The sequence below is a fragment of the Mastacembelus armatus genome, chromosome 6, assembly GCF_900324485.2.
Source record: "Mastacembelus armatus chromosome 6, fMasArm1.2, whole genome shotgun sequence".
NCBI classification, from domain to species: Eukaryota; Metazoa; Chordata; class Actinopteri; order Synbranchiformes; family Mastacembelidae; genus Mastacembelus; species Mastacembelus armatus.
Genome location: NC_046638.1, coordinates 9,020,062 through 9,033,394, shown reverse-complemented (window position 1 = coordinate 9,033,394; position 13,333 = coordinate 9,020,062). Strand labels below are relative to the sequence as shown.

At 43.2% G+C, this 13,333-nt stretch overlaps 1 protein-coding gene across 6 annotated transcripts; it reads left to right on the top strand.

The window, feature by feature from the left end:
- Window positions 1-193: 193 nt before the first annotated feature.
- On the top strand, window positions 194-13,145 carry LOC113133124 (protein phosphatase 1 regulatory subunit 12A). Of its 6 annotated transcripts, none has more exons than XM_026311709.1 (25): window positions 194-565; window positions 3,517-3,647; window positions 3,847-3,965; window positions 5,027-5,183; window positions 5,343-5,487; window positions 5,583-5,657; window positions 5,779-5,858; window positions 6,864-7,045; window positions 7,210-7,319; window positions 7,414-7,611; window positions 7,780-7,862; window positions 7,961-8,050; window positions 8,219-8,320; window positions 8,415-8,525; window positions 8,632-8,722; window positions 8,834-8,968; window positions 9,061-9,163; window positions 9,243-9,346; window positions 9,478-9,537; window positions 9,633-9,655; window positions 9,748-9,811; window positions 9,893-9,997; window positions 10,791-10,841; window positions 11,042-11,092; window positions 11,844-13,145. In XM_026311709.1, the coding sequence occupies exons 1-25, from the start codon at window positions 290-292 to the stop codon at window positions 11,928-11,930; spliced, it is 2,733 nt and encodes a 910-aa protein (XP_026167494.1). In that variant the 5' UTR covers window positions 194-289; the 3' UTR covers window positions 11,931-13,145. The 6 variants fall into 6 exon arrangements, with proteins under 6 accessions (XP_026167494.1, XP_026167492.1, XP_026167497.1 ...); XM_026311707.1 differs by having other exon boundaries at window positions 6,840-7,045; XM_026311708.1 differs by having other exon boundaries at window positions 290-565; window positions 6,840-7,045; window positions 7,417-7,611.
- The last annotated feature ends 188 nt before the right edge of the window (window positions 13,146-13,333 follow it).

Here is a 13,333-nt window from a genome sequence, read left to right as displayed (position 1 = left end):
TTTTCTCCAAGTGACATTAAATTATAATGAGTAATGTTTGGCTGGCTCAAACAAGTGAAAACACAATATGACGATAACATTAATGTCCCTCCCTGTAAAATATGAATTTCCGAGCAGTACTTGAAAGCAGCGGATGACTGCCACCCAGGAGCTCGCACTGACGTTCACGGCGTCGCTTCCAGTGCATCTCCACCAGGGGGCGCAACCCGGGGGGGAGGCTCAATCCAAACCACCCGCTCCGCTTCTGCTCGTACCATGAGCTGAATCTGTCCGGGACAGAGCACGGAAGATGGCGGCCACTGACCATTCCCGGTCCGAAGCTGCCAAGCAGCGTCGGCAGGATCAGCTGCAGCGATGGTTGGGCTCGGAAACGGATCGGACGGGATTGGAGGCCCGGGAAACTTCCAGCGGTTCCGGGACGCGGCGGGCGAAAGTCCGGTTCGCCCAAGGAGCAGTATTTATGGCCGCCTGCTCCGCCGGAGACCGGGAGGAGGTGGCGGCGTTGCTCCGGCAGGGAGCTGACATCAACCACGCCAACATAGACGGGCTGACAGCGCTTCACCAGGTGGGAAGTTGACCGTCGCTGTCAAACTGTTGAGTCTTTGTTAACCAGCCGAGTTGCCGCTAACTAGTTAACTGTCGCTTAACTAGCGGCAGCGGTTCATCCGTCAGGGATACCAACAGCGAACGGACGCTAATTTATCGGGAGGTTAGAGGTTAAATGAAGGTAAATTCGCCATAACTCAAACATTGTGGTCGCTTTTAACGTATCAGCGCTTAGAAACTTTATCACTTTATCGTGGCTGTCGTGCTAAAGTTGCAGCGGCAGTCCTGGCCTGTGCGGGCAGGCACAGTGAGTTTAAGCTAACTTTAAGGTTCAGGCTCCTTTTTCTACCCACCGGGGTCCGAGAGCAGTGAGGCGGTAAAAACCCACCACCTCAGAGCCCCGGGGATCGTTATAGCCATAAGTAGCCGCTGACCGGCAGGCTTGTGACAGACGGTCCCTGGTGGAGTGTCAGTTAAATACTGGGTGGTTAAGTTCAGGGAGGTTCAGGGAGGTTTCCGTCATCTGATCATCTTTCTCACGGAGGAAAACAAAAGGGAGCTTGTTGATTAAGAACTGCCACTATCAACAGAGCAACACTGGCAGGAAGAGTGTGGTTTAACCTTTATTTTGTAATTGAGTACTGCTGGTTTTGCTGGTCCCAAATAGGCTGCACTTTCTTTTTCAGAGCATGTTCCAGTGTTAATGCAGCTCAGCATTAAGGTCCCTCCCTCCCCTTGACTTCAGTCATAACAGAGAGGAACAGTCTGGACAACATCACTGTCACACAGGCCCTTGGTGATGCAGTATTTCCTCTGCTTTTATGATCCTGCCTGTCATAAACACAGTGCTGTCTCCCTGCATGCTGTGATCTCAGGTTCGGATGGGTTTAGCTAAACACACATGTCCTGCTTTTAATTTTCCAGCTCGCAGGAGCTGAATGGCGGTTCGGCTGCCCTGTGTGCACGCACTGATGTCATGCCGAGGGAAATATGGGTGTTCTCTTTCTAATTTAAGTCAGTTGTATGTATTTGATGAAGCTGCTTTTCCCATGACCAGCTCAGATGAGTGAGTGAGCATGTTACTTCCTGGGTGTCCCTTAAATGTGGTCGATCTACATGTCGGACCGTCACTCAGTGTGGTCCCTCTCCTGCCCTCTCCATCCCTTTCTTCCCTGTTGCTCATCGGTTGCCTGGCAGCCAGAATTAAATATAGGCCCACACTCTCCAAATTTTCCATCCTCTCCATCCAAAGTCTTTCTGTCCTCTCCACTACTCTTTCTCTCTCCTTTGGCCCCTCCTCCTCCTCCTCTCTTTCTCCTTCCCTTTGCCAATTCCCCATGGAGGGGACTTTAGGGATTTCGGATGGAGAAATGGAAAACATTCCTCAAACAGCACAAGCTGTTGTTGTCAAAGTCGACTTCCACAATGAGTCACTTGATGACCCAGTGAAGGAGCCTGCTTGGAGGCTGTGTGTGCACCCTCATAATGCTCAGGGTGCGAGAAGCACCCTCTGTTCATTCATTTGGCTGTGGCACTTGTTCGGAGGGCTGCCCCTGTGCTGCGAGTGAACGCTGCTTTTGACTTGCCAGGATCTGTCTCGGGAGTGCACTATGAGCCCCTTCTCAGGGTCTTACAATGGCCATGTTTTGGTTTTTTATTTCCACTGTACTCCCTGACTAATTATCTCATATTATGAAGGAGGGTGGAGACTTATAGCAGCTTTGTGATTAGTTGATTTAGCCCAAAAGCAAAGCCTCTTAGGCGGCTTAAGACGGGCCTGACGGACAAGGTTCTGTGTGGCTGCAGACACTTGCCTCTGTGAAATACTTCAGGGAACTGTGACAACCAGAATAACCAAAAACACTGTCACATTTGAGGGTGCAATCTTTGTCTGAGCTGGTGTCTTCTCCTCAGCTGATTGTGATCAAATCCTACACGGTAATACGTCATTGCTTGGAAAGTACATGAAGCAAAGTGTAAAAATAAGTATTTACAAAGGTCCGCTTGATTTGAAGATGTACACCTGCCCTTTTCCTTAAACATACAGTTTAAGCATTTGCTGTATAGTTCAGTGAAAGTAACATATTTTTATTAGTCAGGCTGATTGCTATCTGTTTTGGAGATACCTGCTGATGTACACTGCAAGATCTTCTCATGTATTTTTAGTAGGGATTTCAGACGAAGAAATGGAAAATATTCCTCCAACAGCACAAGCATCAAGCAAAAGAGTATAATGTTCTCAGTTTACGGCTTCTATCTCTTTTCAGGTGATGTTTTCCAATTAGTGTAGAATTAACCGCTACTGTTTCATGATTATCACAGTTTTCTTCTGGTACAAATGAGCTTATTTTTACATAAGTGCAGAGATTTGTTGAAATATGGTTGTATCCAAAACAGGCCAAAATTAAAAACAAAAAAAAAACTCACCCTGCTGGCAAATCTTAAACCAGACCTTTAATGCACTGTGAAAAATGGCCTTATAACACACCCTACCCTCTGAGTGTTTTCGCATAAATATTAGCTGAAATTAAAGGAGCCTATCATAATATAATACCATGAGATCATCATGGGATTCTTCATGGGATTTTTTTTTTTGCTAGACCTCACCTAAAGAAAAGCAGCTAAATAGATTCACTGTTTCCTCACCCCACAAAATGACTGTTTTGGAAAGTACTTGAGGGCTTTTAGCAGCCCACTTAACAGAAGGTCACTGCAAAAAGTAGAAACAGTAGGCATTGTTTTAGCCCCAGTGCTTTAGTTGAATTTAATAGCATTTGAAAGTGTCTGGAGTTTTTTTCCTTTTTACAACAAACTCAAATGAAATCAGTCAAAGACCTTCTGTGTTGCACTGAAAGTGCAGCCTGCATAATATGTGTGACCTGGTTTCTGTTTTTAAATGTCTCTAGCGAGGATTCTAATAAACAACCAACAATAAATACATGTTTCTCGTTGCTGTGTCCCCTCTGGCAGGCCTGCATTGATGAAAATGCTGAAATGGTGCAGTTTTTGGTGGAGAGCGGAAGTGATGTGAACAGAGGGGACAACGAGGGCTGGACTCCTCTGCACGCTGCAGCATCCTGTGGCTTCATCCAGATTGCCAAGTGAGTGTTGACCACAGTTCACCACAGTGATCATGATTTACCTAGCCAAAAGTATTAGGCCTACACTGAGTGTGAGTCAATTTAAAGGTAAACATGATACAGGGATGGACAGGGTGTTTACATACAACAGTGAGGTCCGTGTGTACATTTCACAGAACTCTACACTTGATGTTGACAGTGTTGTTGTGTTGTTTTTAAGATATTTGATAGAGCATGGCGCTCATGTTGGAGCGGTAAACAGTGAAGGAGAACTTCCTCTAGATGTTGCCACAGAAGACGCCATGGAGAGACTGCTCAAAGCTGAAATCAAAAAACAAGGTGAAGAAAGTCTCCCGTTGCTGTTTTTCAGTCTGTGTCTGATGTTATTTTAACATCTTAAAATAATCCCATGTACATTACACCTTCAGGTTGTTGTTTGTGTTGTTATCAAAAGTAACACTAAGGCAAGAATTTCACAGGACTCCAAGGTTCATGAACATGGTTAAAATAATAATTTTAATAAGTTATTTATAAAAAATTCTAATCAATTCATTGATTAAATGACTAATTTTAAGTCATTTAGTTTTGCCTCTGAATTGTTATCATGAATCCATTTTAGTAAGTTTAACTTATTTATTAATATAGTATTATTATTTGTATTATTATAATTATTTGACTACTTTCTGTTATGTTGCCAGTGTGCCAGTGTTCTAAGCTCTTCACACTGACAAGTGTATTTGAGCAGAGGTGGAGGTAATGCAATGTTTTAAATGATTTAAATCGGTTGTGTTGATCTAACTTGTTACCTTGATTTGAAAAACCATAATTAACTTGCATGTTACAGACTGACATAATATTAAATTGTTCCAATAATTCTGTTTTTGTCAGTTCACTCCAAAGTACATATTGTCTTCTAAGTCATTCTGCAGTAGATTTGCTTTGCTGTTTAGGGTCATTGTCCTGCTGCATCACTTAACTTTTACTGAGCGTTAGCTGTGAATAGGCTCCCTGACATTATCATGTAAAACTTGGGAATTGTAGTTTGGGGTGTCAGGATGCTCTGTGGCAAACTTCCCAGGTCCAGTGATTCCTTTAAACCTTTAGCCGTTACTCTTTCCAGTTTTATGAAAATGAACATTTCTTGATCATAAGTCTTGTGAGATCTGTCCTTTGTGAGGTGTGCTTCACATAAACATAAACATAAAATGTCTGATGAAGTCAAAGTAGCTTTAACTCACACCAATGTCGTTTCATTGATTTTTAACTTGACGTGTTAAGTCACAGCTCAAATCAGGTTTTGTTGATGTGGCATAGCTTATAGCATTCATTATAAATTTAACTGGCAGGTGATTTAAAGTATCTGTGTTTTCATTTGACCCATGTTTATATGTGCACCACAGGAATAGACGTGGACAAGGCTCGAAAGGAAGAGGAGAGGATCATGCTCCAGGACGCCATGGCAGTGCTGGCAGGACGTGGTAGTCTCACACCTCACCCAAACACCAGGGCAACCTCTCTGCACGTTGCTGCTGCCAAAGGCTACATCGAAGTTCTAAAGTAAGCATCAGTCCACATGTGACACCTATGAGTTTATTAACCTTTGTCTTATTTGGGTGTAACACAAAGTCAAACAGATTTTATTCATAGCTTTGTTCCTTATTCTCTTTTTCTTGTTTGTTTACTTCCGTCTCCTTCCATCTTCCTCGCCACGTTCAGGGTGCTGTTACAATGTGGGGTGGATGTGGACAGCAGGGACATCGACGGATGGACGCCCCTGCATGCAGCAGCTCACTGGGGGCAGGAGGAGGTGTGCACCCTGCTTGCTGACAACATGTGTGATATGGGTGCTGTCAACAACGTGGTGAGTGGGAGGAAAATGACCTATCCTTAGCATTAATTGTGTATGAAGCCTTTACTTGTGCTATGACCGATCATATACTTTGAATGTCCTTGTAGGGCCAAACACCTCTAGATGTTGCAGATGAGAACCTTGTGGACACTCTGGAGGAGCTGCAGAAGAAACAGAACGCTGTGAGTCTGCCTTCACACAGGCTCCGCAGCGATCTCACTCAGTTAGATAAACCTGATATGATTAATAGTGTTAGAGCTGCAAGTGTTCTCTGTGTTTATGTGTGTTTATATTCCTCTTCAGTTACGCAGCGAGAAAGAGAAACAGACTCCTGTTATTGAGACCAGTTCGCAAATCTCCATGGTACCAGTTCGCCCACGCAGGTCAGTGCCAGTGTGCTGGTGTGTGGGGCATGTGTTTGTGCGTGTGTGAGTTTATGTAGGCACACGCTATGCTGTTCCAGTAGTCCCAGTACCAGTTGTCTGCATGCAGGTGTGATGTTACTGTAGCAATCCCAGCATTTCTTTGCTGGAACGTTGTCCACTGACACTGACCCAGATAGATGTAGCAGTCGGTTACATTCTGTGCCTTAATTTCATATTAAATACTAAGTGTAATTGTTTTCAATATAGGTTGTGCAATATGGGGTAACATAAAAATATAGTGTATTATAGAATATCAGTAGAAATGCAAAAAAGCAGCTTTGTAGTGAAATGCATAACATAAACAAATTTACAGTTCTGGTTACAAGGACATCTGTCGTCACAAATGAGAACAATAAAATAAAGATATAAAGCCATGATATTTATAGATTTTCAAACATTATGGTAGTGTGATTTTTCTACAAAACAAAATTTAAATAAGACATGCTCATCTGCCCAGAATGAGTAAATGAGTGCCCCAATTTCATTAAACACATTACTTAAAAACAGTTTTCTGTTAAAACTTAAACTAGAAAGCATGTTGATTTCTTGTACATGTTTTGTATATACTACATACTATAAAGATTATTAGAAACTACATTCATACTGCATACAATTAGTATATGATGTGGAACTAGGACACAGAGATTGTTTGCCACTTGTGTGGATGGTCTGTTGCTGTTTTATCCCTGTGGGTTTATGTAGATTGTGTTGTCATGTTTTCAGAGTTGGAAAGTAGTAGATTTAAGAGAAACCTGTTGGGGATCTAGTGATAAGACAACACTGCTACACAAGTGATCACAGTCAGTCACTGTTCCACCTATGGATGCGTTGATTAGTGCATGCTCGCTCTAATTGGCTGCACATGGAATGATTGCCCTCACTGATCAGCTCCCTGCATGCCACCTGTTGTTCCACCCCACCTTGGCCCCGCCCCTGCAGGACCTCTATCTCTCGTATGAGCAGTAAGGAGAAAATCTGCCTCCACGAGCGGGAGAAGCACCCACCTCCTGCTTTGCAAAGCAGTCCGGCTGAGGACGAGGAGGAGGAAGGCCAGGCAGGACAGGTTCAGTCTCAGAGTCAGGCAAAAGCCTCCAGCAGCTCCAGCTCTGAGGAGGAGAGTGAATCTGAGAGTGACGCAGAGTCAGGTGAGGGAGGCTGCTGTTTCTGCTTTGAAGGGGTGTTTATGGTCTTGCGGCTAATCAGTGTTTGAGAGAAAAGTGTGTGCTTAAAAGTGACATGTTTTATGAATTCGGGGGTTTATGGCTTTTTATGAATGTACTAGCGATTCATTGATTGCTGATGGTTCCAGAGAAAGCGAAAAACCGGGAGATCATAAACAACCTGAACAACAAACGCATCACCGGCAGCCTGCTTTCTACCTCCATGTCAACGAGTACTGTTACAAGCCAAGTGAAGAAGGTAATTTACAGAGATATAATGACCTATGAAGTCTGTTTTAGTTCCCTAACAACATTACTGAACAATAAAAATGCTGACTTCAATGGACATGTAGCAGGAACCAACCAAACCTGCATCCACTGAGGCCCCAGGCTCCTGGAGAACATCTCTGAGGAAGGCAGACAGTTCGGTGACTCTGGGCTCAGCTGGACTGTCTGATTCCAACCAGGATTCCAGCAGACCTCCAGAGTCGGGTCTGGGTATGACCCGTTCTGCCTCTAGCCCCCGCCTCAGCTCCGAGGCTGACACCAAGGTACACACCACAGACGCATGCACATGAATCAAGGATTTATACCCCTATGAAACCACAGCTATTATTTTATAAATCTACCATGACAGGCCAAATAAAGGCTTCTTTTACAGCTTCACTTCACTGAGTCACATAAATAACTGATGAATTGATTTCACCCCTCTTTCTCAGGAGCCAAGGCTCGCTCGGGTACCGCCTATACCAACACGGAGACTCTTCAGTATTCCAGACAGCAACCCTGACAACTCCAACAGGTGGGCCTGTGCTTTCATATGCTTCTGCACTTGTGAAACCGGAATCTGTTTTTCTGAGTCACTGCATATGTGCCCTTGTCACCCTGTGTGTCTCTCAGTTGGCTAAGCCGTAGCTCCTCTTACACCCGGCGCCTTCATAGTCAATTAGGGAATGATATCACTAGTTCCACTCCCTATTTGCTTCACAGGTCAGTCATGCTGCTCACCACCCATCTTGTATTTGTTTGCTCTCCTGTTTGTGTGTGATTATTCATGCAGTGTCACAGCTTACTACATTGCCCCACTACTGCATTCTAATGTCTGTGTGGCTGTGAAAGATTCCTTTGTGTTTCAAACGGGCTTTGTCTTGTTTGTAGCTCATCTTATGGAAAGAGACTGGATGATCCCACCATGACCTCAGCTAGCACAGGAACAAGCTCTGCTGGACTCAGCCGCCTTAATAGCGTCTTGGCGCAGAGGTTATTTTATTTTTATGTAATATACCATTTTGGCTGAAATATTTTTCTTATTTTTCTGAAGATCTAATAGCCATGTCTTATCTTTCTCCCTAAGATTTCCTCAGGAACAGGCAGAAAAGACAGAGAAGAAGGACCTTTCTACTGTCACCACCTCCAACTCTCAGAGCACAACCACGGCCGAACAGGAGACCAAGCAGAGACGCAAGTGAGTCTTGGCTGTTGCCGTGCTTGTCAACAAGCAGTTGATCTTTTTTAACCCGCAGGCCTGACGATGCTGCTTTGTTGCTAAAAGTGTGATTTGACTTGTGTAGATCCTATTTGACACCAGTGCGGGATGAAGAAGCAGAGGCGCAGAGGAAGGCTCGCTCCCGACATGCTCGGCAATCCCGCCGTTCCACTCAGGTACAAACATCGTCCGCTCAAATGTTTGCTGCAGATGAGGCGGAAGCCTCCAGCTCTGGAAGGAATATTTCTGTGTGGTATATAAGATCGTTTTATGTCTTTCACATGAAGGGGGTGACACTAACTGACCTTCAGGAGGCGGAAAAGACAATGAAGACGATGAAGTCAGACAATAAAGGGAGAGATGTGGAGGCAGAAGAGAAGGAGAAGGAGAAAGAAGCAAAGACGAAGAAGGGAGAGGAGGGGGTGAGACTCTTATTTCAGAGTTACAACCCTGTGTTGGCAGCACTTATATAATGTCATGTGTCATCACGTAGCAGGGGATACTGTGTTTACAGGAGGTGAGCTGGAGGTCTCGTATTGCCAGCCTGCAGAAGTCAGACCTTCTTGGCCTCACGCAGCCCGCTGGTACGCCACGACCTCAGATGTCTGACAGGAGAGGTACCAATGTAGAGCTTGACATTACTGTGTTTAACTATTTGATTTGCTCTTCAACACCTGCTTTTTGGCTTTGTTCCAGATGTTGAGGCTAGCACAGGGGAGAGCGAGACAGAGCGATGGGCCAGGGAGCGAAGGGAGAGAAGACAAGCTCGGGCCAGGAGGAAGGCACAGAGGACTGGCGAGGTTAACACTGAAAACATCTTTTAATCTGAGAAATTAATGGGTGGATAGAAAACCATTCTAACAAGAAATTCATCAGTAGCGCACCAGAAAAAAACAGAAATGTGACTTTAGGGTTGTGGTGTCATCTACAGAGTGATGACAACGATCCAAGCGGAGAGGAGGAATTCTCAGGAAGTGGACTTGATCCACAGGTGTGTGATTTCATCATGGTTTCAGTGGACTGTAACCTAAGACACTAACCCTAAATTGTTTTCTTGTTTGTTTGGTTTTTTTTTTCTGTTTACAGACAGACCAGCACTTGAGTTCCAGGTATGAATCCAGCCTTTGACCTGTTTGATTTGCTCTTTTCCTGTGTTGTGTTAGCACAGTCTCCATGACCTCTGCTCTCCTCACCCACTCAGGTCAAATGTATCTTATAATGACTGTACCCAGAGAGGAGAATCTGAGACCAAGGATTTTAAGAAGGTCGGCAGACAGAACTGATATTGAGATCAAATGAGTTGCCTTTCTCTGTCCCAGTCATTTACGGTTGCCTTTGTGTGTTAGTTGTTTGAGGAGGTTTCCAGAGAAAACAACCAGCTTCAGTCTCAGCTGCAGGACACCCAGAGGATCGTCAGTCAGACCAGATTGGACCTGGAGAAGGCCACACAGGTGATGGCACAGACACCCAATAAGTTGAACATAAGCTGTTTTATCCTCCTATGCAAATACAAAAAGGAAGCAAAAATGCTGTTTTTGGAAGATTAAAAAAAAGCAAACCTTTCTCCTTCAGCTAATGTTATTAAACTTTAGCAGGAGACATTCACGTTCACAGAAATCAGTGTTCAACATGTCTAAAGTGAATATGTATACCTTAAATGACCCCACAGTGCGTCATAAAAAATACTGTACAGTCAGTAGTCCGTATCTGAGAGCTAACTACCATAACAATTTCCGCAAAGACAAGGCATAAAGCTGCAGCATTAAAAAAAAAAAGACCTTAGCTGTCTGAATTTTTGCTCGTAAGTAGAATTCTCTTTAAATGTGTAGTGAACAGTTTTGGTTTTTTTTTTTTTTTCTGCTCGTCTTTTTATTCTACTTCCTTTGTCAGATTGCTGAGATCCGACAAATCGGAGTAGAAATCAAGTGAGACGATGTATCTCTTGCAGAAAGGAAGAACCATAGTTTTCTTTCTAAGGGAAAAACTAGATATTGATAAGCAATAAAACACTATGTAATACTGTGGGTGTTAAAACTAATAGTGGCTAAAATTGCAAAGATTTACTTTGACTGCTTGTGCAAGTGTTATTTCTGGACATGGTGATTGCTTACCAAAAGAATTGTGTCTCACTTTAATTCAAAATCCAAATTAAGAAACCAGCAACTGTTATTTTTGTTGCAGTCTCTAACGTAAATTTATTATTTTTTTTTTTTTTTTTGCTTTATTTGTTTTTATATCCAACAGAGACAGGAGCGCTTCAGTGACTGTTCAGCCCTGTTGGAGCTGGAGAGAAAGGTAATGCATTCCAGTTTTTTTTTTTTTTTTTTAGTAGCTTCATCTGCCTCACTACAGCCACACCTGCTGTCGGTTGATGCTCTCTCCTCCCTTCTGCAACCACTTTGTCACGTGTTTTCACTCAATGTCTGTGGTCTTTGTTCTTCTGTGAATCACTTTCTGTCTGCATCCCGTCCTCCCTCACGTTTTCCTGGCATCAGGACCGGAGGATGTTGGAGCGGCGAATGGCAGAGCTGGAAGAGGAGCTGAAGGTGAGGAGATATCCAAAACGAATGTTATCAGGTCCACAGACACTTTGCATGTTCCTGCTTGATTAGCTTGGCTTTAGCTTGTGCAGTTCAGGGGTGTGGTGAAGGCACACTGTGGAGAGTTGTTTTGCACAGTGTAGTCTCTGGAAGCCTGACTCCAGGGGGCTGTAATGATGTTGACCTTTATATTACATCTTGATTAATGAGACTTTAAGGCAGACACTTACATTACATGTAATATTAATACAAATCAGACTTTTTTTTTTTTCCCTCTGACTTGGATCAGACTTTTTTTTTTCTCTCTTTCACAGATAAGTGAACAATTTAAATCCAATTTGTTATTCAGCATGAGCTGTGGGCTACTTGCATAAATTGCCCTATATTTAATTCAGATCTTAAATCTGCTACCAGATTCAGATTTATGGGAGATTAATACAGTGTGAATGTAGCCACAGACATCTCAGAGCAGGAAAAAGTAAGGAATAACATTACTAGTTCCTGCTTTTTGTTAAAGTGGTAAGACATGCTTAAACATGGAGTGAAATGATCGTTACTGTTATTAGAAATAGTGCTGCTTTCCCCATCAGTTAGTTAAAATGGCCTATAATATATAATCTCAGCACCCAATATCTCATTAATCCAATAACATGAAAACTAACATAACTATCTAATATGATTAAATCTGGTTTCATATTTTGATTTGATGTAATGTGAGGTTTTTTTTTTTGTTTTTGTTTTTTTTTTAAACCTTCAGGTTCTTGTTGACCTGAGAGCAGACAACCAGCGTCTTAAAGATGAAAATGGAGCGCTGATCCGTGTCATCAGCAAACTCTCCAAATAGATGTGGAGAGAGAGAGAATCATGAAGAGCAGGGAATCTCCCCCCTCTCCCTCTCTTCATCCATCCATCCATCCCTCCCTCTTTCCACACAATCCTCCCAGTGCCAAAGAGCAAGAGAAGGGGTGGGGGGGCAAAATGTCCTACGTACATGAGCACCACAGCTTGAATTGGATTGTGATGCCTCTCTGAACAGCTGGAGTGGCTTTTGTGTGCCTTAATGCCTGTTTGTCACAGGAAGAACGATGGCATGAAGGCCTGTGGCTTTGGTCAGAGGCTCCCACAGTAGCAACCATGAAACTTGACAAGAGCCAGAATGCCCACAGCTGGTGCAACACACAAAACACAACATCTTACTATGGCTGTGCATCAGGGGAACATTCACATGCACACACATTCCTATGCGTGCATCACATACTTCCTTGATGCACATTCCACTGAGCACACAAGGCAGCTTGGGCCTTAAAGCTCCCACTAAGTATTTATTTTTGTGAACACACTCATGTCACATTCACAGATTTACCCCACTCACAGTCCAAATCGAATGTGTTGTTGAGCAGTAAATGTTTTTGGTGTATTTTAAAACTCAGCTCTGGAAAGTTCAGGCTCCATTTTTACACTCTGCAACGTCCTTACAACACGGGAAGACCATGTAACTCTGTTGGGTTGTTTTCTTTCTACATGCAAGTGTTTGGACCCACCTACCTCTCCACCTATGCACTTCCCCACATCCATTTTTATTTTTATGACCCCAGACACACCCAATGCTCTTAGAAATGACCAGAGAACCACGTCAACCGACAACAGCACTTTACTCTGCAAAACAACAAAAGATCTGCGAGGCGTTGCCCGTCCTCCAGACAGAAAAGCCCATTTCAGAGCAGCACCTTCTCACTTCGTAAGTGGAGGGAGATGTTATGCATAGCTGAAGGTCAAAGGTCATTGCACAGTAAAAAAAAAAAAAAAAAAAATGCTGTTCTGTCAAATCTTATGCGATAAATGGTTTTAATTATTACCATTGCTAAAGATATAAATTTCATAGTTTTTCATCAATTCCTCTCGTGCAAGAGAGCATGGTTATGTATATTGTATGTGTATAAATATTAGTCCTGAATATTACCCCTTTCGAAGCAAAATTCCATGTAGCCTGTCTTCACATGTTGGTTTTCTAATATATTAAGTGGATGTATGCACCCTAATAAAAAAAAGTGTGTTTGTACCAGCTGCTTCATTATTCCAATAGACATTTTATCCACCTCTTCTCATTATTTACAAAAGCATTGATTCAAGAAAAATATTTTCTATGACAATTTGCTTCCTAACATTGTACCCAGCCTCAGCACCAGGTCTAAGAGTGGGTACAATGCTTGGATCCCTGGCTTCTAAGTAACATGCTATGATTGATGG

What these genes read in the sequence shown, in the direction of transcription:
- LOC113133124 (XM_026311707.1), top strand. Translation starts at nt 290, where the DNA reads ATGGCGGCCACTGACCATTCCCGGTCCGAAGCTGCCAAGCAGCGTCGG. An exon ending in GCTCCGAGGCTGACACCAAG is followed by an intron (nt 7,612 to 7,779) that starts GTACACACCACA and finishes CCTCTTTCTCAG; the next exon opens with GAGCCAAGGCTCGCTCGGGT. An exon ending in AGGCACAGAGGACTGGCGAG is followed by an intron (nt 9,347 to 9,477) that starts GTTAACACTGAA and finishes TGTCATCTACAG; the next exon opens with AGTGATGACAACGATCCAAG.